At 47.1% G+C, this 23,472-nt stretch overlaps 1 protein-coding gene across 1 annotated transcript; it reads left to right on the forward strand.

Moving 5' to 3' along the window:
* The first annotated feature begins 656 nt into the window (after window positions 1-656).
* Window positions 657-21,296, forward strand: hap1 (huntingtin associated protein 1). Its single transcript, XM_067259814.1, has 16 exons — window positions 657-720; window positions 2,558-2,884; window positions 3,188-3,376; window positions 12,959-13,035; window positions 13,351-13,467; window positions 13,577-13,674; window positions 14,028-14,136; window positions 14,250-14,328; window positions 14,484-14,614; window positions 15,260-15,334; window positions 15,794-16,005; window positions 16,236-16,451; window positions 16,596-16,939; window positions 17,249-17,443; window positions 17,685-17,787; window positions 19,431-21,296. Exons 1-16 carry the CDS (start codon window positions 657-659, stop codon window positions 19,870-19,872), a joined length of 2,778 nt encoding a protein of 925 aa, XP_067115915.1. The 3' UTR covers window positions 19,873-21,296.
* The last annotated feature ends 2,176 nt before the right edge of the window (window positions 21,297-23,472 follow it).

Raw genomic sequence — 23,472 nt, forward strand, 5'->3', positions numbered from 1 at the left:
TTCCAAAGTTATAGACTCCGTGAAGCTCTTGAGTTATACGTTAGGAGTATAACGTAGGAGTGTAGCTAACGCTGAAGGGAGAGGCGTGTGGACGTGTGTGCATTTTCTCCAGATGTGTGTGTGTGTTGTGTGTGTGTTTGTGTGTCTTTTGTACAGACGTGTGTACGCTTCTTAAATGTGTTTCGTTTTTGCGTGGGTGGCTATTTCTATTCCATTTATAACCCAGATTTTCTCACAGTATATATTTGACATTTTTGACATGTAGTCATGTGATGCGGGCTCTGCATCGCTCCGTCGTGGTGAAGAAAGAGCTTAGTCGAAAGGCGAAGCTCTTTATTTACCAGTCGATCTACGTTCCTACCCTCGCCTATGGTCACGGTGGGTAGTGACCGAATGAAGGAGATCACGAATACAAGCGGCCGAAATGAGCTTTCTCCGCAGGGTGTCCGGGCTCCTCCCTTATAGATAGGGTGAGAAGCTCGGTTATCCGGGAGGGGCTCAGAGTAGAACCGCTGCTCCTCCGCGCCGAGAGGAGCCAGTTGAGGTGGCTCTGGCATCTGATCAGGATGCCTCCTGGACGCCTCCCTGGTGAGGTGTTCTGGGCACGTTCCACTGGGAAGAGGCCCCGGGGAAGACCAGGACACGCTGGAGGGACTATGTCTTTCGGCCGGCCTGGGAACGCCTCGGGGTCCCCCAGGAAGAGCTGGTGGAAGTGGCCGGGTAGAGGGAAGTCTGGGCTTCCCTGCTTAGGTTGCTGCCCCCGCGACCCGACCCTGGATAAGCAGCAGATGACAACAACGACGACATGTAGTCGTTTAGCAGGGCCCTTTATTCAAAACAACAGAGATAGTACAGAACACATAGTAGATGCAGAGACTGCTTCACCTAGGATGTCCACCTTCCTCAAAGGATCTTTATAATATGGATTCCTTTCATAAAAGAGTGACCTAAGCATACATTTAACTAGGGTGGGAATCTTTTGGTACCTCATGATTCGCTTCTTGGGGTCAAGATTCGATTTAAAATCAATTTACCATTTTTCCATGATTTGTTGACATTTGTGAATCGATGTGAATCGCTAGAAGACTGAATCGCGATTCCAATGTGAATGGATGTTTTCCCTCACCCCTACATTTAACCCTTTTAGATATCATGGCTTGAGTGAAGGTGAAAAACAGCCAGAGACGATGCATGTGACCTGTACCCTCGGATGGCTCTAAGTAGAGAGGATGGATGGATGAATGGATGGATGGAGAGGCAGGCCAGAGTAATACACTTAGCCAGAGTTGATTAAGGGGTCGGTCCTGAAGGTGGGATGGAATAATACGAGGAGAAGAGGGGTGGAGAGAGAGAGAGAGAGAGAGAGAGAGAGGGGGGAGGGGTTGAATGGGGGTCGTTGTCATTCTATGTCATATGTCCCCTGAGTGTGTGTGTGCGTGTGTGCTCGTGTGCATGTGCGTGTGTGTGTGTGTGTGTGTGGAGTGTTACTCTTCTCATTGACTATAGTGCTGTGGCAGCAGCAGTATCATCTGTCCTTACTGACTGGCTGGCGATTGCAGCAAAAATATGCCTAAGCCTTGACACAGTGAACATGAACATTATTTACTGTCACCTAATACATTTATGTCTTGAGGAAGTACACTCTCTATTATAATCAAGCACTACACAGCATAATTCATGCCCTCTTCTCCCTAACCGTTTCTCCTTTAGCATGACGTCAGGGGCCAGATTGGTTACAGATCAATACCACCCCCCGCATATCCCGGGCCACATGTTCCTGAATATGATATGGGCCTTTTGTGTGTTTGTTCCCTCCTATGAATGAGTTGGAATTAGCATTAGGTGTTAGCATTAGCATCGCATCTCTTCCCTGTTCAGATGTGCTGCGCACGCTGCCTCCTGCCGCACGGTTTTGTCACTTTTTTGTTTCCAATTCATAAGCGGTGTGTTATGTTTCAGTAACCTGATCTGCAAGCACATGGGGTGTGGTAACTTGAGCTGTGTGACCCTCAAAACAACAGCTAGGTGTTAGCCAAGCTAGTAGGAGATACATGTGTAGTTCAAGGACTATCATTAAACATAGAGGTATGGGTAGGCTAAGGTGCAAGGCATTCAAAATATGTTATCGTTCAATAAACTTTTACCAGCACTCTATATTGTTGAGTGTCCATGGAGTGACTTATATACTCTGTAGCCAGGTAACGATCGCATTGACATTTTGAGTTTTTCAATGGAATAAAAAATAATTAGTAAATAGTACAGGCAAAAATCTAATAATACAAAAATCTAATAATACTTCCAATAAAATCTAATAATACTTCTGCAATTGACTTTGTCAATTGCAGAAGGGAAAGTTTGTTGCAAGGTTGTTAGTTGTATTTGTCCATCAAATGATTTAAATGTCCGAGAAATGTATGAATCCAAGTGTAATGTAATCGCAATGGAATTCGATGTATCTATTGAAATGTGCTTTTATAATATTTGGAAATTCCATTAATCTTAATACCCCTCCCCCCCTCCTCCCCTCCTCTCCAGGCCAGCCTCAGTACCAGATGAGACCCTCTCCTGCACTGTCACCCTGAGCCTCCAGGGGGCCCCGGACCCACGGCGGGACACCCACTCACCTGGCCCACCTTCACCCTGAACCCCCCATCCCCAGTCAAGCTGTCCCACCCTCCTCCGCCTCCCTCCCTCTCTCCTCCTCCTCACCACCCCTTCCCCTGGCCTCCGCTGGACCCCCGGTCCCCCCTTCTCCCTCCATGGGGGGCAAGGGGAGGAGGCCTCAGGCGGGCTGGTTTGGGACCCCTGCCTCTCTACGCGTCTTCCAAGGGGGACCCCCAGGATAGAGAAGATAAGGGGTGTCATGATGCATCCACCCTCACTGGTAGGTCATAGTAAACTGATTCACAAAATGTTGACAAGTCTGACTCTGTAATAGTGTAGATGGTTAATTTGAGTGCTTTGACTCTGCTACATATCCCTGTATTTCCATGTGTCACCTGTAGAGGGCAGCAGAGACCTATAGATGTCAGACCTGGCATGGGTTAAGTTGTCAGACCAGGCATGAGTGAAGTCTGACTCATCTATGTTTCCCCGCCCTACCACACCCATGCACAATTGAACACACTCAAACACATAAATGCTCACACACGCACCCACACGCTCACAAACTCTTCTTTCCCCCCAGACCTTTGCTCAGACCTGTCTGAGGTGGAGATAGTGAGTCTCCTGTCGGAGGGCGTGCCCAACTACACGCTCCGGGCCGACTGTCTGTTCGGATACGACCACGATGACTGGCTCCACACTCCTCTGCTGCCCCCGGAGGTCACCCTGGGACTCACGTACGAGCAGATCGACGAGACGTTCAAGTACTTCCGTGAGTCCTGCGCCGTGTTGACGTGAAACGCCTCCCACAGCTGTGTGCCAAACTCAGGGGATGCTGGGAGTGCCGCAGGAGGAGTCCAAAGCGCGCTTTATTCTTCGATAAGCGGCGTACTTGATTCTCCACAGCGCGTCGCTGGGTGTTGCTGTTGGTTCGTGCCGAGAATTGTTTTTTGCTTCGAAATGCTCTCCTCCCAAATGCTTCACTCCTATATCCTTCCAAATACGTAGCACATTCCATATGGTGTCTTTCATATAATTTATATGGATTATGCATACATTTTCTTAACTGAATCCCATATTCGAAACCGATAAATGTTTATACTTTATTAGTACATGAATTGTACTAATAAAGTTATACATAATCTAGTACAGATGGTACTTCAGGAACAAGGTTTTCCTCCCCTCATGGTTCATAGAATCCATGGCTCACTGTATCAGCTGACTATAAACCCCTGTCTTTAAGTACAGTTGGTGAACCCAGTACCGTCTCCCTTGCACCTGTTGTTGTTGTCGTCATGTAGGTTTGCTAGTCAGAACTAGCTGTACACAGATTTCACATGTATCCTTTAATTACAGGGCAGTTTTGATTGGATAATCAGCAGTCTCCTTTGCCAGGATGGGTCTGTCCATATGCTGTGGAAACTAGGGCTTGTTGAGCATCGAAAGTATATTTTGAAACTAGAACGTTTATATGTAAACATTGCAAACACACTAACGTTTCTTGCCATCATTATTATGAGTTGACAGATGCTTTTTAACACATGTCTACTCTAATTCAAGTCATTCGAGTGAAGACTTTGGACAAAAAACTTTTTAAGCAACTCTAGTTAGGTATATCCTCTTATATTGACTTTTGTGTAATCAATCATTGCAGCTAGGTGTGATGTTATGAGTCCAAAGCTGTCCATGAGGAAGTAAGTGCAAGGAAAAACACTGCTGTAAAATCAGGTTAACCTCTCATTTTAATACCTCTGGTGAATGTTTCTCCTACTGGCCTCAATGGTCATACACAAGGTCTGTCTAAAATTCATCCACTGATCTTCCTGTCTTTTAACCAAGCTGGCAACTTTGGTTAATATAAATAAACATTTGTACGATCCTTGCCTTCAGAGTGCCTCGGTGTAGAAATGCTTATTTTAAGATCCATTTTTTATTCCACGTATTGATATGTACTGTATGAATAAGATGACACTTATTAGGTATCTTGGTCTATGTGAATCCGGACCCAAATCTGGGTTGTGTGTATTGGACGAGGGCATTAGGTTTTAGGTTCCTACCAATATGCTGTTGGGACAAACCTTGGTTTATTTGGATACGACTTTGTTACGGGGTCTGTTGGGAGAATCTGTAATGGCCATTCGCAATGTATTGTGGGTTTTGTAGGAGGAGCTTATGGAACCCAGACGGTGAGCTGAGGGGGTGGGGCCTAATCCCCTCGCCTGTTCCTCCCCTTCAGGCTCCGGGGCACAGATGCCAAATGCCACCAAGCCGATTAGCCATGCCTCGCTGCTTAGCTCTAAGCAGCTCCTCTGGAGCCTATGGAAGTGACTTCCTATGGCTTTTTTAGCAGTAGGCTCGAGTCATCAACACTGACCCCAGACGTCAAAGCTGCGACGGAAACCGGGTGTTTACTTAGCGGGATAAGGGGTTTGTTTTGGCGCTGCCCAGTCTAGACCCACAGGTGTCCGGTTGTCTTCTCTAAGACCAAACAGTGTTTGTCTCTGGCTGCCGGTGCCAGTTTGAGAATTCCTCTCACTTCGAGATGTCGTTTCGAAAAAGAGGAGATGCTCCCTAAAATTGACGTAGGGATGGAACTGGGTTTTGGTCGACCACGGTGTCAGTGTGTCAGTTCATTCGCTGTGCAACTCTTTCTTCTGAGTCGATTGGTATTCGATATCTGAACCAGATTTAGCTCGGAAGTCGTATTATACGATCAACTATAACCCTTAAATCTCTATAAATGTGCAACCCAGTAGTCTATGATCAACTTGCGGAAGCTTAGCCACTTCAAATACATTTGTCAGCTGTACATTTATCACCAGGGACGGGCTACTGATCAGTTAGCCTTTGTTGACTGTATAACATCATCAGAGATCATGTTAAAGTGGCATCCGTTCTTTTTGGATACACATGAGATCTGATTGACCCAGACAAAGTGGAAGTCGTAGGATGGACATCATTGGAATGTGGTGGCAACCTCTAACCATTCACAGTTAATCATCCAATTAGTGTGAAGAACAACTGGACATCCTTCATTGAACCAACACTATTAGAGCACCTTGACATTCCTTGTCCAGAGTTAGTCTGATTAACTTCTCTACCAAACCTTTGACCTCCATGCAGGATCTGAAGCTGTGGAATGTTCCAGAACCCTACTTTTTCGGGGTGCATTGCCAGGTCCCCATACGATTGCATATCTGACTCAAGCCTAATGCTTTGCTAGGCTGTACCCAACCTGCATCCAAGCTGCTTAATACACAGAGGGACAGTGTTGCTCAGCCAGCGAGCCAGACGACACATCGGCATGACCAAGGTCCTGTTCTGTTGACGTTTTGGATCTTGGCAAATGACCAAGAGAGGGTAGTCTGTTTCTAAGCCAACTGACACGTTTGTCAGTGTCCGCCACATCCTTCTTTTGCAATGCATTCTTCCTGCGTTCTCCTCTTTAACCTGTTGGAATGAAGAGAACATATTTTTCACCCTTATGCAGTAAAATGTCTTCAGTCATCCTGCTTTTCCAATTTCTACATGTGACGGATGATACAAGGATGTCCTCTTTTCAAGTAATCAAATTAAATAAATGAAAAACCCATCGAAACAAATGTAAAGCATACGAATATTATGGGATATATATACACATTATGTACAGATATATAATCTGTTGCTATAGCACCGCTGTGTATAAACTTAGATACGGTACCTCTCCATGTTGTCGTACACCACTCCCAAACGCTACGTGTTTAATCACACTTGTTGTACTGTGTAAGGATGAATGCATATCTCTTCATCAGTTTTATGTGGTCCTTTGTGAATCACCGTGGTGGCCCTGATATCACTAGGGCATTGTTGTTTTTCCGTGGTCTGGCTTTCTGTGGAAACCAATCGACCTTCAATCGAATACTTGGGCAAACATAAAAAACTGATAACGCCTCTGTGTATTTGACAAGCACCTCAAGCAAAGCTCATGGTGAGTGTCTGTAGGAGTAGCCCAGCATGTCAATATTAACCATGCCCTGATACCAGTATTTGTGGCTTGAAAAAGACAAAGGGCACTATGCCTGAGGCAGTTTACCCATAACATGCTTGTTCAAAAATCGGGACTTGATCTACATTCCCATCTTCCTAACACAAGTTAGGACAGTCCATACGGTTTGGCACGTCCTACAGTACGTGACATGTCAAACATGATCAGGTCTCTCGCTTGTGATCCAGACAACTCTACCAAGGTGCCACGAAGCTAAACCTAGTTCCCAGCCAGTCATGTCTTATAGGAGACCGAGGTCTGAACCTGCTTGGCCTCATTGTTGTGTTGAATGGGTGAAGCTCAGAATGCCTTCTTGTACCGACAACCAGATACTTCCTAACCAAATTAACCTATTAGCATGAGGAGACAGAATTCAAATCCTATTGTATCAAACAGGTATTTTTAGGGCAGCACATCTGTTTGAGGTCTGACGTCGCTGGCTCGATGCATTGTCCTGAAGTTACACAACCCCTTGTTCCTAGCAGGAGAACTGGTAGGAAACCGGATGAGGGGATGCCGAAAGAGAAAAGGGGAGAGGAGGAGAGGAGGGTAAAGAGTGATGGTGAAAGGGGAGAGGAGGAGAGGATGGTAAAGAGTGATGGTGAAAGGGGAGAGGAGGAGAGGATGGTAAAGAGTGATGGTGAAAGTTGGGCCACGGTCACCCCTTGCGTGCGGTGCCTGACCTGACAGAAGCAACCTGCATATTTCATGGGGGGGAAGTTAATATTTGATTGTGATGCTGGGTAGCAACTAGGATGGCTCTGGGAGTGCTGGGGAAGATGATGATGATGATGATGATGATGAAGGCTAGATAGGAGAGCGGGCTTTACTTCTCTTTTGGTTCTCAATGATCTCAGAAGTGAATTGGCACTGATTCTATCAGGGCGCCTCCCATGTCAAAACAATGTACATTTGAGTTTTTTGGAAAATGATCTGAAAGTGTATGTCTATTCTGAGTTTGGTCTGGATTTGTCCTCAACATACTGGTGACATGTAAAGAATTCCGGTCCAGTTGCTCGGTGGCGCCTAATTGAATAATTTATTGCATTGGTGTCTGTATAGCAATTTTATAGTGCTCCTAAGGGAAGCTGCCTGTATGGAAGTATGTTGGAGAACTGAACTGAAAGAGCCAGACATCTGCAATATGAATGAGAAGAGAGAAACTTATACTATACACACACACAAACAAAACACATACACACACACGTATTGGAAGTCAAATAATACACAGATTTGTTTGGATTTTGGATCTGTCCAATTAGAAAATTCACATGTTTTTCTCATAATGTTGTGCATGCATGCACTACAACACACTATCAATCTCAGCCTGTGTTTGTATTGCATCTAAATCCCTCCAAATGGGGGTGTGGCTCAGTCTGCACCAATGTTACGCACGCAGGCAGACGGCAGACCAGAGATGGACCGTACCATCTCACTCTGCCTAACGGGGGTGGCAGGACACGGCAGCCTTCTGTTAAACCCTATTTACGAAACCAAAGTAGTTTAACACTAAAATTCCAGCATTTTTGTCAGTAGAAAATACTTCCGTTTATTAGTAGAATCAGCTTTTCCTTCTCGCGCTCGCTGGGTGTGTTCCTCAAACACTCCCTCCTCCTCCTCCTCTTTGGTTCTCCCACAGTCCAGTGTGGCCAGGTGAACACATTCAGGCATGACGAAAGACAGACCTCCTAGTCTGAAGGACTAACCATTAAGGAGCTGACTCTCCACACTCCCTCACAAACGCACACAGCCACACGCGCGTAGAAGACAGCGCTTTGTCCACGCTCGCGGAAACCCCCCCAGCTGCGGTGGAATGGGCTTATAAGAGGCTGAGGACCTTGGAGGAACAACACAAGCAGCGTCAAAGCCGAAGAGGAGAGAGAGAGGGATAACAAGGGACTCGGGCGGAGGGATGGAAGAAGGGTTCTGTCCGGTCGCCATGGAGGTGTGGAGCTCCTCGGCGTCGGAGGAGGACGAGGACAAGAGCAGCGCGAGCCAGGGGGAGGAAGAGGAGGAGGAGGAGGAGGTGGTGGTGGTGGTGGAGCGGAATGAGAACGCAGAGGTGCTGCGCAGGGAGCTGATGCAAGGTGAGGGTGCGAGGGATGACACGGAGAATAAGAGACGAGGGGAGAAAGGCTGTTTCCCCAAGAAGAAACATAAGAGGGGAAAGTGTGTTTGGTGGAAAGGAGGAGAGCAAATATGGAAAGGTTAGACTGCGTTAGAAAAGGAAAAGGTCGAGAAGCGAGTGAGCACGGCGGACTGTGAAAAGGAGGAGAGATGAGAGATGGCATGGTGCCGGTTCTGCAACAATAAATCCTTTTTTTTTTTTGTATTGACGGTCGAGCTGCAAGCCTGGCACTTTGACCAGTTGCATAAACCAGAGCTTTTATCCGGGTTCCTATCGTTCACTATTGGCCTTGATGTTATACCACTCACTCAGCATACATTCTGGTCCCATGCTTATTCACAAGCATGATGGTGTGAGTGATGAAGCATGAAGAAAAAAAACAAAAAAAAAACATGCAGTGATGTCATCCATAGCAGGCATCTCAGCTCATACATGTTGACGGACTGACAGTGTGTCTGTGTTTCAACGTCTTTGTCTCTGAATCCACCGACATGTTTGTGTGTTTCCTGCCCTGTCGTTTAGGCATGACGCAGTGTCAAATTCAAGCCCCCCCCAAAAACTGAATTTGTACTGAAATTGCAATTTTACCCCTCACTGCGTTAATGAAGGTCACTGTGTTCCTACTCTCCAAAGCAGTCGTGATGCAAAGTGTCATTGCCTTTGATTGTCATTGACTTTGGGTTTCAGTGGGCTGACTGGCTGGGATATCAGTCGTATTCGTACTGAACTCAACTGAAGGTCAAATGCACTAGCGCTATGCAGAATTGTCTCTGTTAAATTGACATTTTGCAGGATCAAAGTAGTTTACTTGGTCAAATTCAGTACAATAATTGAATCGAGCCCCCCCCCCCACACACACACACACACAGTTGCACACACACTGTCCCTCTCTCGATTTAATAAGATCGTTTTGGTTATGAGGGGCATGTGAGACAGGTGTATCAATCAGGGTGCCCTAGATTCACTGTTAATCTCTCCCCCACGCTGTAACCTAATTAGCCACACAGGACATTTATGACAAAAATCCACTCTAGAGATAAATGTGCGTTTATGTTTTGTATTTAAACCCGGCACATGCCACAAAATGGAATAGGGGAAAATGAATCATGCACTATTTCACAATTACATTTAGGATGGAAAGGACATGTGTCAATTTTTTAAATTTGATCTAGGATTGAAGTGGCCAAATCCTTTTTTCTTTGTTCTTTTCGTTTGTGGCATCTCTCAGACCTCTTGGTCTGAATGAGCTGGCAGACCAGCACCTTCTGTCATCAGCACACTGCGACTCTGGCCCAGATTCAATGTAGCGATGTTCTAGAAAAATCTCTGCCCTCTCCAGACCCCTGTTACCCAACAGCCCATATAAATTGCTGAAAGAAAAAAAATGAAAACAATCATTGCATAAACACAATACAGCTGTTTTGGCCATGGGGCTCAATGACTTGGATATAATCTCCTGCTTCAGGCACGCAAAAGGGATTTTGATTGTGCCGTCTGGCTGGATAATAGACTGACCCCTTGCAACCTGGTGAGGTTATATCCAATAACTGTGGTCAGTTATCTTGGTCAGGCGTCAGTTATGCGCACATGGAGGATATTGATGATGGCTATGTGAAGTCAGTGTGCTGTCGCGATGACCCGTTTAATTAACAAAAATCACAGATCCTCCGTTTTGGATTGGACTATTTGCAGACATTACGTCCTGCCTCCTAGTTTCGAGGTGCGCAGTCACTGCATGGGGCTTAGGGAGAACTGTTGCTGTGCCTCCAGCCTGCGAGGAACACGCGCCCATACACACGAGACACATCTCAGACCACTGTATGGGTAGGCCAGCCGCTCCAGAGGGACGAAGCACTTCTGGACTCACCCTCTCGGTGTCAAGCCTGTCGGGTCACAGCCAATACACGAGCCCCTTATCAATACTTGATCCGGGGGGGGGGGGGGGGGGGAGGGGGAATCTGTTGATTGAGAGAGTTGTCAGGACCTCTAACCTGCCTCATGTGGCCTCACACGTCCTAAACGACTTCCTGTACCTGTTCTAGTCCAGGATGCACAGGGTGGAACTTGTTTAGGTTTTTGGCTACTAGTGCTCTGTAGCTGGTATGAACCTGAACCTGACGCCACGATAACTCAACACTCCCTCATCTGTTCCAGTTGACGTCGGCCAGGTCATAGAGATAGATGTGGGGTAATCAGGACGTTTGCCAGGAAGTTCTGTTATATTGCGGACTGGGTCTTAAAGGGCCAGTTAATCCAATTCTACCTCGTTTTTCCAGTTGTTTTTGGACCTTCAAACATATCAAAGAAAACAAATGTTTAAATTATACTAAAATAACTTCTCAGTGTGCCGAATCCTTAACTCCCTGGAAGGGTTACGTGACTGAGAATGTTACATCAGGATTTAGCCAGACCATTCTTTGTCAGCGAACAGCTAATGGCACAATTGGATTTGTTGAAATTAACAATTAGCCGGTTAGCTTTTGTTCAATGAATGACGTTATCTTGAAAAGACTATGTTTAGCCAGTTAGCCGCTCAGTGGGAACTTCTATCATTAGTTAGCTTTTGTTCAATGGACAAAGCTACTTTCATTGTCACACCAGATGGCTGGGTGTTGTAGGACTTGAGCCATGTATGACTGGCTGATCGAAGCTCATCCCAGATAGAAACACAGCCGTGTTTAAGGAAGCTATATTTACCTGAGCGGTTTGTTGATCCAAATCCCTCTCCATCTCTGCAGTGCAGACCCTCAATCACGTCTAGCTAAGAGGACACAATCTAGAGTGCAGAGGATACATTACTGTGGACTCATTGTGCAGCACAGTAGATCTAGAAGATGGCAGTTTTCATCGATTCATTCCATTAAGTGATTAGATAAGGTTGGTTGCCCCAGACATCATGTTCTGAGGAGAAACACAGACCCTCTATCTAGTTACATTGATATACAGTAACTGCTCATCTCCTAAGTGCTCTGGCTAGGCTGTCAAGACCTGTCAAGGGAGATTGGGTGGCAGGTGTTAACATAGGTGTAAAAGGTTGATTTTAATGTTGTGTTTATGTATGTGCCTGTTTGGGGACTTGATAATGTGGCACACATTCGTATTATAAAACACATTTAAGCCATGTCAAGTTCAGACCTGGATGGCCTGTTGTTGACCAATGTTTGGTCCGGACCTTTTTGCATTGCATGAAAGTGGTTCTTGGATATTTTCGATTTACAAGGATTTGATTTACCTTCTGCTCTAATGAAAACGGCCTGGGGTCTGTTATTTGTAATTTGGTTTTAGGGTATACTAGGAAAAAACAATACCTTAACTGATCAAGCTCAATCTTGCTCTACTTTAATTGCCTTCCCACCATCCATACACAAACCAGATCACAACATGTAAACAAAGTGCCATGGCTACACCCTGCAGCCTTAATCGCCCACATTGATATCCTTCCAGATCTTACGGGGGAAAACAGATCCCAGGTCAGCACTTGCCCAGCTCCTCTACGCTGACCTATGAATGTAACCGAGGCAGGTAGAGAGATAGATCCTTCTAGAATGTGCTGGTCTCTGGTCAGTTCTGCTGCTGCAGCTCCCCCATTGTGGTGTATTTATACCTGAGGTGGACGTGGAAAGAGGCGCTTAATGGGGTTTAACCTCCACGTGACGATCAGGATAAGAAGCTCAGGTCTCTCTAGGTGACCGACCGTGTTGAAGTGTCGCTGTCTGGTCGCCTGGACTGGACCGGGCGGGGCATGGAGACGTGGGGAGGGGGGAAGGGGGAGGAGGCAGGTGGGGAGAGGCAAGTCATCGGACACCTTTTTAAGACCCGGAGAGAGACAAGTGCAGTGCACGTTGTTTTCGTTGGTATTTGTTTCGTTTTTTTCATCTGCACTGGTTGTGAAATCAATTCTCTTTCTTTTAAAAACATCCATCTGGTGCAGAATGTCCTTGAAAACATGGGGAACACATCTTCCGTCCATATCTCTGTGCCGTAAACGCCTGTGAGCGCAAAGCCAGCTCACAGCGCAGGAGAGCACTGTGCGACACGGTACACATGATCGCGAGAATTGGATTGCGTTGATGCGCCCATCGTTCTGACCATGTGTCTTTATCTCTCTCTCTCTCTCTCTTGTCCTTTCTATCCTCTCATACTCCCTCTGCTCCTTCTGGCTTTTTTCTCCCTCCCACCCTCCCTCCCCCCACCAACTACAGTGTTGTGTTCAGAACGAGTGGGCCAGGTCACTAAGACCTATCATGACATCGAGGCCGTCACCCACCTCCTCGAAGAGGTAAGCGGCCCGGAAGAAAGGGATCATGGGGGGGGGGGGATTACTGTGACGCCACAAACTGACCATCGCTGATCAACATTGGGGTTACCACTAACACTAATGCTTTAACCGGATAAACATTGCAATATTATCTTAATGCCAAAGTGGCGGCCATTTTTTCTGACAGATTAACACTCATAGAGGTCAACACTATGAACACTAGATTTTACGTTTCTTAAAAGAAGACTTCAGTGTTTTCTTTTGTAAACCGCACATACAAATCGAGTTTAAATGATAGTTCTGGAATGTTCAAATCAACCAATCATCACCTTGCAGAAAGAGCGGGACCTCGAGTTGGCAGCCCGCATCGGCCAATCCCTGTTGAAGAAGAACAGGGACCTGACGGCGCGGAACGAGCTGTTGGACGAACAGATGGAGATCGCAAAGGAAGAGGTAGAACCTAGTTACAATGACACGGCACTGTAACCCTGTGTGAAAGCACACCTGTATTTGTAGTCTTCTTGGTTCATCTGATCGTGTTTCTACTTCCTCGTGCTCCCAGATAGCACAGCTACGTCATGAGCTCTCGATGAGAGACGACCTTCTCCACCTCTACGCCAGCACTGAGGAGATCGACTGCACTTCGGAATCCCGCTCGCCGTGAGTACACACACACAAACACCCACCCCCACGTGCATCTATGAGGAGTCAGGTGGCTGAGCGGTTAGGGAAGCAGGCTTGTAATCAGAAGGTTGCCAGTTCGATTCCCGGCAGTGCCAGATGACGTTGTGTCCTTGGGCAAGGCACTTCACCCTACTTGCCTCGGGGGGAATGTCCCTGTACTTACTGTAAGTCGCTCTGGGCAAGAGCGTCTGCTAAATGACTAAATGTAAATGTAAATCTATGCATACAAATACGCATGCAGATCGAACACTTCACACAGATTATTCATTTTCTAAGGTATGCTAACACGGTGTGCTAACTTGTCTTCTCAACCCGTCAACCCATTTCAGAATGCAAAGGAACGAGTCGTCCAACTCGCTCACGAACTACGTCCACTACGACTTCCTGCAACATAAACTCAAGGGCCTGGAGGAAGAGAACCACAAACTACGCTCAGAGGTGCGCTAAACCACACCGGTCCCCCGTGCCAAGTGCCCAATGCAAGGACGTGAATGGGGAAAGTCGCTAAATGCTAGCTGGGTTGAGCTAACGCTAACGAGGTTTCTTCACAGGCCAACGAGCTGACGTCGGAGACCACCAACTACGAGGAGCAGGAGCAGGAGCTGATGATGGTGTGTGTGGAGGAGCTCTGTGAGTGTGCATCGTCATCCTGAGAGAGAACGTCATTTGAAATATGAGAGTGCGTCGTGTTCCAAGTGGGCCTCGACGGGACTAATTCTCCCTTCTTGACGGTCCCCCTCTTTGGCCTTTCCTGTTCCCTCCATCCATCCCTGGCTCCGGTCCAGCCTCGGTGAACAAGCGGGTGGCGGACCTGTCAGACGAGCTGGCCAGGAAGGTGGAGGACACTCTGAGACAGCAGGAGGAGATCAGCTGCCTGCTGGCCCAGATCGTCGACCTGCAGGCCCGCTGCAAAGGGGTGAGACACACACCTACATACACACACACACACACACACACCTACACATTCAAAACACACACCTACACATACACCATGCACGCATACACCATGCACACATACACACGCTCTAATATAAAGACACATACACATGCTTATTTGTTGACACATTTTTTGGTGACACCATTTTTTGGGTACATAAAGACAGTCAACACAAGGCTTGCTTTGCCCCTTGATCTTGATAATTATCCAATCAGAATAAAATATAGTATGATTGGGGGAGGGGGGGGGGGCACATGAGCTTCAGTGCCCAGGCGCCCTTTGGGGTACTAATCTGGCCGTGGTTTTGCATATACGTGCGCTCGCGTAGACACACGAACACGCTCTAATTTAGGTATTTAGGGAACGTACACATGCACACATCAGCCCACCAGCCATTTATATCATGAAATGAAATATTTACCCGATGCAATTAAAAGTTACACAATATTTGTGCCCTCACGGAAGTGGCACCAAAGAATGTCCGCACATAAAACATTTACAGGGGCACTTATGCTGTAGCAGAATTGTATCTATACAAATAAACACAGGTGCACGCAGACACACACACACACACACACACACACACACACAATGTTCTCTGAACTGTTTTAACTCTCCATTCAGCTCAGCTCAGAGAACGAAGAGCTGACCCAGCACCTGAGCGCCTCCAAGGACAGCCAGTTACAGCTCAGATCTGAGGTAAGACCCTACCCTTCACCTAGTAACTTGGCAAGGAGGGGAATGAGGTTCAAGCATAGACGTATTATTCATTTTAGCTTCCTACATTTGTAATAACATTGTATATATATTTTGGTTAGCACATTACGAGTGTAAGCTTACCACATCATGGGGAATATACTACTTTTAACTGTGGGTTTATACAATAGGCCCTTTGTTTCCTTCTCTCTCTGTCTCTCCTCCTTCCTTCCTTCCTTCCTTCCTTCCTTCCTCTGAAAATCACTTATGTTTAGACGTATTAGTGTAGAGAAGGACATCCTTTCACTTCCCCTTTACAAATCAGATCCCACATCTTCTCAGTCAATAGAGGAGAAACCAAGGACGCATTTCTATGAGCGATAAAAACAAAGCCCCGGGCCCCCAAATCCATTCGGACTCGCGACAGAAGTTTGACCGATCTCTGTCTCCCTCTGGTGGCAGTTGCGGGACCTGCACGAGAAGCACTCGGAGTGTGAGGACATGCTACGGGAGGCCAGGGAGGACATCAAGAACCAGCGCAACAAGAGCCTGCCCAACAGCACGGTGCAGCGCTACAGCGCCATGGCCGCCGTATTCCCCATGGACTCCTTGGCGGCCGAGATCGAGGGCACCTTCCGGAAAGGACTGGACAGCCCCGCCCCCTCTGAGTACAAGTACGAGGACCCCTCCCCCCCCCCCCACACACACACACTATAAATAACAGACGCACACAAAATAACACACACAGGAGTAGAAATTAAGGACGAGAATCAAATAAAACGCACCAATCCCCAAGTTGCATTTCACTGACTAGCATCCATCACCAAAAACCAAACATAAAGCGGGGTTCATATTTCCATTAAAACCTCACTAATCGTCTATCATCACAATTTTTTTTCTCCAGGAACCACCCGTTCCGCGTGTTCGAGACGGTCAAGGTGGTGAACCAGGCCAGACTGCGCTCGCGGTGCCAGTCCCCCGGTGTCCCCGGCTCCAGCCCGGCATCGTCCAGCAGCACCAGCACCCCGCGGACCAGCTACTACGGCTCGGACAGCGCCAGCGTCACCCTGGAGGACAGGGCTGCCACGGCCAACCATGCCCCGGCACCGGAGGACAGCAAGTGAGTGGGACCGGTCCTTGATTGTCCTCTCGTGTATGCTTGCTACACTGCGTGACCAACCGCGTTTGACCATGTGTATTTCTCTTGCTCTCGTATCTGTCTCCGAATAATCACTCCCCGCCTTTTCCACCTCCGTGCCTCCAGCGTGGGGGGACCCAAGCCCCTGGGCCAGCCGGGGACCCCAGGGGGCCCGGACCTGGAAGCGGCCCTGCGCTGCCTCTCCGCCCGCCAGCAGAGCCACGCGTCCGAGCGGCCCTTCTTCGAGGTGGAGCGCGAGCGCAAGCTCCGGGCGCTGGCCGTCGTCGGGGACGCGGCCGAGGGCTCCAGCGGCTTCCTCACGCCCAACGACAGCCTGGTGTCCAGCTCGGCGGGGTCGACCGGCACCAACTACTCCAACGGCAGCTCGCAGCACTCGGCCGGGTCGGGCCTGTCGGGGGGGTCGCGCTCCTACCTCCCCGACCGCCTGCAGATCGTCAAGCCCCTGGAAGGTGAGCCGGGGGAGGCCCCGATGTGTGCGTGGTTCGTATGTCCGTGTGAGTGTGGACTGGATGGATTTGGGAGCAGCGAGCAGCCCTGAATGTTACTTCCTTCCATGCGTTTCTGTCGGGGTGCTACACAACAGCGCTAATCGACATGCTTTGAAGTGTTCTACCAGTACCAATTAAGCTTACTCGTCTCAAATATTTACCGTCATCGTCAACCATAGCATGTCAACAACCAGTCAACCTAAGATTCAGATATCCCTTTCTCCCTTTCTCTCTCTCCCCCCCCCCCCCCCCCCCCCCCCCCCCCCCCAGGCTCAGTGACGCTCCACCACTGGCAGCAGTTGGCCAAGCCCAACCTAGGGGGCATCCTGCACCCACGGCCGGGGGTCCTCACCAAAGACTTCCGGGAGCTGGAGGTGGACCTGCAGCACGTCTACAGCCTGAACGACCTGGAGGAGGACGAGGAGGAGGAGGGGCCTCGCCTCGCTGCAGCTCGCGGCACCCTGGGTAAGGATCCAGGCAAACCTCGACAACCCTGTATCGTGAATAGCGTCAATAATCAGTCATAAGTGTTAGTTGGTAAGTGCCGGAAATCGGATAGTATTGCTAGCTATGATCCTGTGTGATATCTTTTGTCCACACATCATCCATTGTGTGTAGCTGTGTGAGGTGTTTTTTGGGTTTAGTGTGTGTGTGTGTGGAGTTGTGTTAAGTGTATCCTCCTTCCATGACCTCCCGCTCCCCACAGTCAACCCATCCGGCCCCAACCTCCCCCAGTCTCCTCCCATCCACACCGTCAACACCTGTCAGGACATTCATCCCCCCCTCCTCATCCCTTCTTTCTCCACCAGGTAAGACTCCATCCCACCCATTCATCCATCCCACCCATCCACCCTTTTATCCATCCCACCCATTCATCCATCCCACCCATCCACCCTTTTATCCATCCCACCCATTCATTCATCCATCCCACCTATTCATCTATCCCATCCATCCACCTATTCATCCATCCCACCTATTCATCCACCCATCCATTCATCCTTCCACCCATTCATTGGTCAAGAAGCCGTCTTAGTTGTGTTTTACCAACCTACATCACAACCACACACTTTTCCCGCACTCATCCTAAACGCACATTTTAAACCCAGATTATGTGAGCGCCGTCAACCTGGATTCATTTCAGATTCGCCGTGACCATGTCCGACGGCCAATAACCCATAACGTTTCTCCATAGAGTACAGTAGTCCAGCCTTCTTGTCCTTTAACCCTATCTGCCCCTCTCCTCTCCCTTCTCCCCCCTCTCCTCTCCCTTCTCCCCCCTCTCCTCCCCCTTCTCCTCCCCCTTCTCCCCCATCTCCTCTCCCTCCTCCCCCTTCTCCTCTCCCTCCTCCTCCCTCCTCCCCCCTCCTCCTCTCCCTCCTCCCCCTCTCCTCTCCCTCCTCCCCCACTCCTGTCCCTCCTCCCCCCTCTCCTGTCCCTCCTCTCCCTCCTTTCCCTCCTCCCCCTCTCCTCTCCCTCCTCTCCCTCCTCCCCCTCTCCTCTCCCTCCTCCCCTTTCTCCTCTCCCTCCTCTCCTCTGTCCTCTCCCCTCAGTGGTAGGAAGCGCTGGTCCAGGCTCTTCCTCCAGCTCTAGAGTGCGCCGTTCGGGCAAAGTAAGATCCAGCAGACCTTCCCCAACTATGGAGATTTCCATATTAACCCCTATTTCTTAACCATTTCATACTGTGCCCTTCACTAACCCAAATCCTTCCATCCCCTCCCCCCAGACCTGCTACTGAAAAACAGGAATGCTAACAAGCACCAACACAATGTAGTAGGACTGAGTGAAGCGAATGACGGAAGTTAACGTCTGTAATGCATATTAAGAGTTTGATTATCTTGGATTAAAGTTGTACCCAAATCCTTTCAAAGATAGTGAATGCTGCAGATAATTAAAGACACAATGCATACAAACTCACCGTGGGATAGAACATGTTCAGGCATGCTGTTCTATACAGCAACCTGTATTTGTTCCAACCTGTTCAGAGTTCCAACTTGATCATCTATCACTGGTTACAATGGTACCCATTTAAAACTGCTTCCTGAACAAGACTAACAGTGCTATTGTATACTAGGTTACACTCTGGTATATAAACAAACCTTAAGTGATCTGGCAACAATGTAGACTTGACTGGCTCCTTGACCTATGACATCATGTCTCACCTGACCCAAGGCCCTTCTCAACTCTGCATGGCCCGGTTCTCCCCTCTCATTGGCTGATGCATTCTGACAACATTTTCTAACACACCTTTCCACAGGGTTTTATTCTGGGAAATCCCTGGTGATGCTTACCTCATATGACTAATACTGCTGTTGAATGAAGGCTTTTATGAGACATATTTGTTAAAGGGAGGAGGATGTTGATTGGTTTCTGCTTGCTGTCCAGATTTCTGATTGGTCATGTAACACAGGAGCGCAGTTTCTGATTGGACGATGCATCTCTGTTCTCTCCCCAGCCTTCGCCCTTGCCACCTGTCCACTTGTGGGAACTGTAAGCATCTGAACACTCGGCCCTCCCCCTTCTCCTCCTCCAGTGAGCATCACCATCACCAGCAGTACTTTGGTATGAACTTTCACCCCGCCTCCTGCTCCACCCCTCCCTCACTTGGACTCCTGAGGTTGCTTCAAGAGCAGGGAATCTCCGCCTCCCCCCAGCCCGCCCCCTACACCTTCTACAGCCACCTCCCGACGCCCACACACCCCGCGGCACACCCCACTGTCAGGGAGGAGGACAGGGGGGGAGCGCAGTCCTTCAAGGAGGAAAGGAGAAAGACCATTTTCAGCTTCAACCTAGTGGAGAAGCTACAGAACCTGGGCTTGCACACAGTGGCAGCTCGAGGGGTGGCGGGTGGTGGGTCCCAGCAGGAAGGAGAGAGAAGCAGTCAGGCACCCCTCTGAAGGATGAGATGGACCCTTCCGCCAGTACTTCCCGCTCCTTGTCCACCTCGAGTGATTTCCGTCCACCGTGGCAAGACAAACGAGCGACCCAGCGCAGCCGGATTTTAGTTCATGTCGCGTAAGTGTACAGTGCTCTTTTTGCTATGGACTCATTTAAAATCTGTACTGTAGGTCTCCGTGACGACGTGACATCATCATCCCAGGACAGTTACCTGATCATCAGTCAATCATCAGGCAATATACTGTATAAACAAACATCCCAACGACACCATAGATTGTTGTTTTATACCAGTTTTTTGTGGTTGTCTTTTTACATGGTATGGAAGGGAATGGTGCTTCTCTCGCACTTGTAGTTTTTTTGTCTTTTTAGACCCTCACCTGTGTTGTCATGTTATCATGAAATGCAAAGTAATTTCCATGTTATCATTTTCTCTTCAGCAATAGCTGTTTGGGGAGGGGGGAATAAGCTATTGTTCTTGAAATCTTAAACTGACTATTACTTTTAATAGTCTGTCACTTTCATAGAAAAGAAAAACTGCACAGAAAAGTATTTCTGCTTATTAGCTGCTATCAGTGAATGAAGCATGTAGCCTAACCACCATTCACCTGACGGTGTGAAAAGTTCTCGCACTCCAATCACTATCTGCCTCAAAATGGCCGACATGATACACTGAAGCTGTACAGGAGGATTTGTGACGTCATCTGTATCACTCATCACTGAATCCTCAAGTCTTGCACTGCACTCGCGTAGCTCACTGAACTGCATTGGCATGGCTTCGCTCATCACTCACTGCAAGCCACCGTGAAATGCTTTACATCCAAATGCTGTCGATCATTGTGACTGTGCGTATTAGTCAAACCTCGCTCAAAAGCATTCAGGTTGTCTTCCATGCTGTATCAAAGCCAACAAACAACATGGGATTAATAAGATGTGTAATGAATTTACCCATAAAATGTTGCTGGTACCAATATTTTAATCAAGTTATCATGGCATTTCGATAGTGGACCGTATAGAAGGGGAGGAAAATATTTCAGATCTAGGCATTCTAAGTGAATTCTCTCAAAGTCATAGAATTGTGCCGAGGGGGATACCTTATGTAAATAAATAAGTGTCACTAAAGATACATTTGAAAAAAACAAATTATCCAATTGTTTTATGAGGCTTTTCTTAGGCTGCCTGGACAATCAAATGCAACAAAAACATGGCATAGGATACTGCATATTAAAAAGGGAAAAATCATAGCAAATGAAGAAAATGTGTACAGAGACAAAATAATCACCAACAGTCATTTACATCTGAGATGTAGAAAAATGATTATTGTCTGCTGAAGTCTATTTAATAATCACTGTTCTATATATGTGTGTGTGAATGTGTGTATCTATTGTACTACCTGTGGATTAAAATGTACATTGTATTTCCATCAGACCTAAGGTGCTTGTGCTTGTCTGTTAAACTCTATTCTTAGAAGTTCTTCGACAGAAGTTGTAACAGAATTCGTATTGTCTTTTCTCACCTTGAAAGAACCATTCAGATATTCTTCTTAACAATTTAGTGCCCAGACTGGTCAGATTTTGACCTGCTTAAATCGGAACTTTTTAATAGCTCTAAGTGCACACAGACCAGCCGGCTTTTCTGCTGAATATCGACAACCTTAAAGCTAAAAAAAATAATAGGTTTGCAGTTGTTAGAAGCTATGCATGTTTATTATGTAATTGAGAAAAGACACAAAGTAGTCTACATAGCTACAGTTGCAAATAATCAAAATGTGAAGATACTATATATCCATAAAATAAGAAATTCTTGGTTCCTCCAATTTCAGCGACGATAGAACTCTGCGCTTCGACGTCCGAAATCTACCCATCCCTGGTAGTCCCGGCCCGACATGCACTCAGAGTTCATCATCTCTGCGAACACAACATTCCTACATGAAGCAAACAAAACGATTCAATTTGCGTTTAGAAACAACACAACCGGTAAACTTCATTTCGTTCACCGGGCTCAGCCATCGTTGTCTTTCTCTTCGTACACTCATGCACGCCCACACATTTCACAACACATACCTGAGATTGCCTGCATAATTTGCCTCGACATTAACTCGCGGTCGTCTAAGGAGAGATGCGCGAGTCTGTCCATCCTTGTTGTGCGAGTTTGAGTGACTTGACCAGGTCCAGCCACAGTTCCTCTGGCGTCCCTTGCTGACTCTTTCTTCGCCAGTAACTGCCGAAGACCATCAGCCCGTCTGATGTCAATATCCGTTTTGGACGGCGGCGATGATACTGCGGCCACTATTATCGCTGCCACTAGTGCGCACACCAACAATCCTTTCATCGCCATGCCTAGACTGACGTCAAAAACGTTCGTTCCATTGTATAATTCATTCATATTGAAATACATTGTATATAGAAACTTTTAAACGACTATTTACAGTGTCAAAAGTGGTAGAAAATATGATCTTACCTGGAGGAAGAGGTAGCCTTCTGTGGGTAGCTTGGAGCGATGTCAGTTGAGTTCAAGTGGCCTTGGTGCTAGTTGTGAAATATCCCGTCTTTTATATACACTTATTCGAAAGTCAGAAATATGGCCTAAGTGCAATGCAGATAACAATGTCCACAGAAAGAGCCATTGATTGACTGAATAGATTAGTAAAAGACTCCGTAATGGATATGGGGTGCTATTACGCGCTCGTCAATACGACATCTCGTTTAGAAATACAATAACAGTTACAGCCAGAGTTCCGTTTGATTTAACTATATGGGTCACATTTAGAACATTTTAGACAATTTATAAGAATAGGGTCATGGTGTTTGGATGTCAAATTTAGGCTACATAAAAAGTAATATATATTGTATTACATAAAAGCAAATGCGTAATGACATCAGGGTAACTGGGAACACTGGACGACTCCCATATAGGCCTACCACTTAGGCCTAGGTTGGTAAAGGCCTGCATTCGGACTATGGATATGTAAACTGGTTAGTTATACTGGATACAGTCTAGATATCCATGATAGGGTCGTGTAATTTAATTCAACCATAATAGTGTTTGACTTATAGCCTACTGTAACACTGTAACAATTTCAAAGAGGGTGTAAGTGGACATGAGTAGTGACGCACATCCATTCCTCTTATCTACACTAAGAGTGTGTTATTGACTTTACACTGACATTAGATGTGTTGACTTACAGATTTTCTACAATATTGGAGAAACATCTTCAAACATGCATAGATACCGAATTTAATGTTGTCATACAATATTTTGCCTGTGGCTATTTGTTGTCAGGACATCCGTGATGTAAATAGTAAAAAGCTAGTGATGGCAGGTCAAGATAACAGTCTCTGACAGGTGACGGTTGCCAAGCTATACATTTCTATGCATCGAACTCTCAGTAGGCCTACAAATCTTATTTCAATCAGGAGAGACCATTGGGATGAGTAAAATGATGTTTATTTACAGAATGATAAATGGACTACAAGTGTTTGGAGCTTAGACCCCATGGGAATTATTGATCAAAGGGCACCTGCCCTAGCCTGGTCCTAACCAGACTCTCGTAAAAAATTTTGTGGAAGTACGTAGGAGTGCAGAGCCAGGCTAGTAAAACA

The sequence above is a fragment of the Osmerus mordax genome, chromosome 21 (assembly GCF_038355195.1).
Source record: "Osmerus mordax isolate fOsmMor3 chromosome 21, fOsmMor3.pri, whole genome shotgun sequence".
In the NCBI taxonomy this organism is placed as follows: Eukaryota; Metazoa; Chordata; class Actinopteri; order Osmeriformes; family Osmeridae; genus Osmerus; species Osmerus mordax.

Excerpts from the sequence above, each read along its gene's own strand:
- hap1 (XM_067259814.1), top strand. The coding sequence starts at position 657 with ATGTCTTTCGGCCGGCCTGGGAACGCCTCGGGGTCCCCCAGGAAGAGC. Across the intron at positions 721-2,557 it reads GAGCTGGTGGAAGTGGCCGG|ACCCTCTCCTGCACTGTCAC; the intron begins GTAGAGGGAAGT and ends GTACCAGATGAG. Across the intron at positions 17,444-17,684 it reads TGCAGCTCGCGGCACCCTGG|TCAACCCATCCGGCCCCAAC; the intron begins GTAAGGATCCAG and ends CGCTCCCCACAG.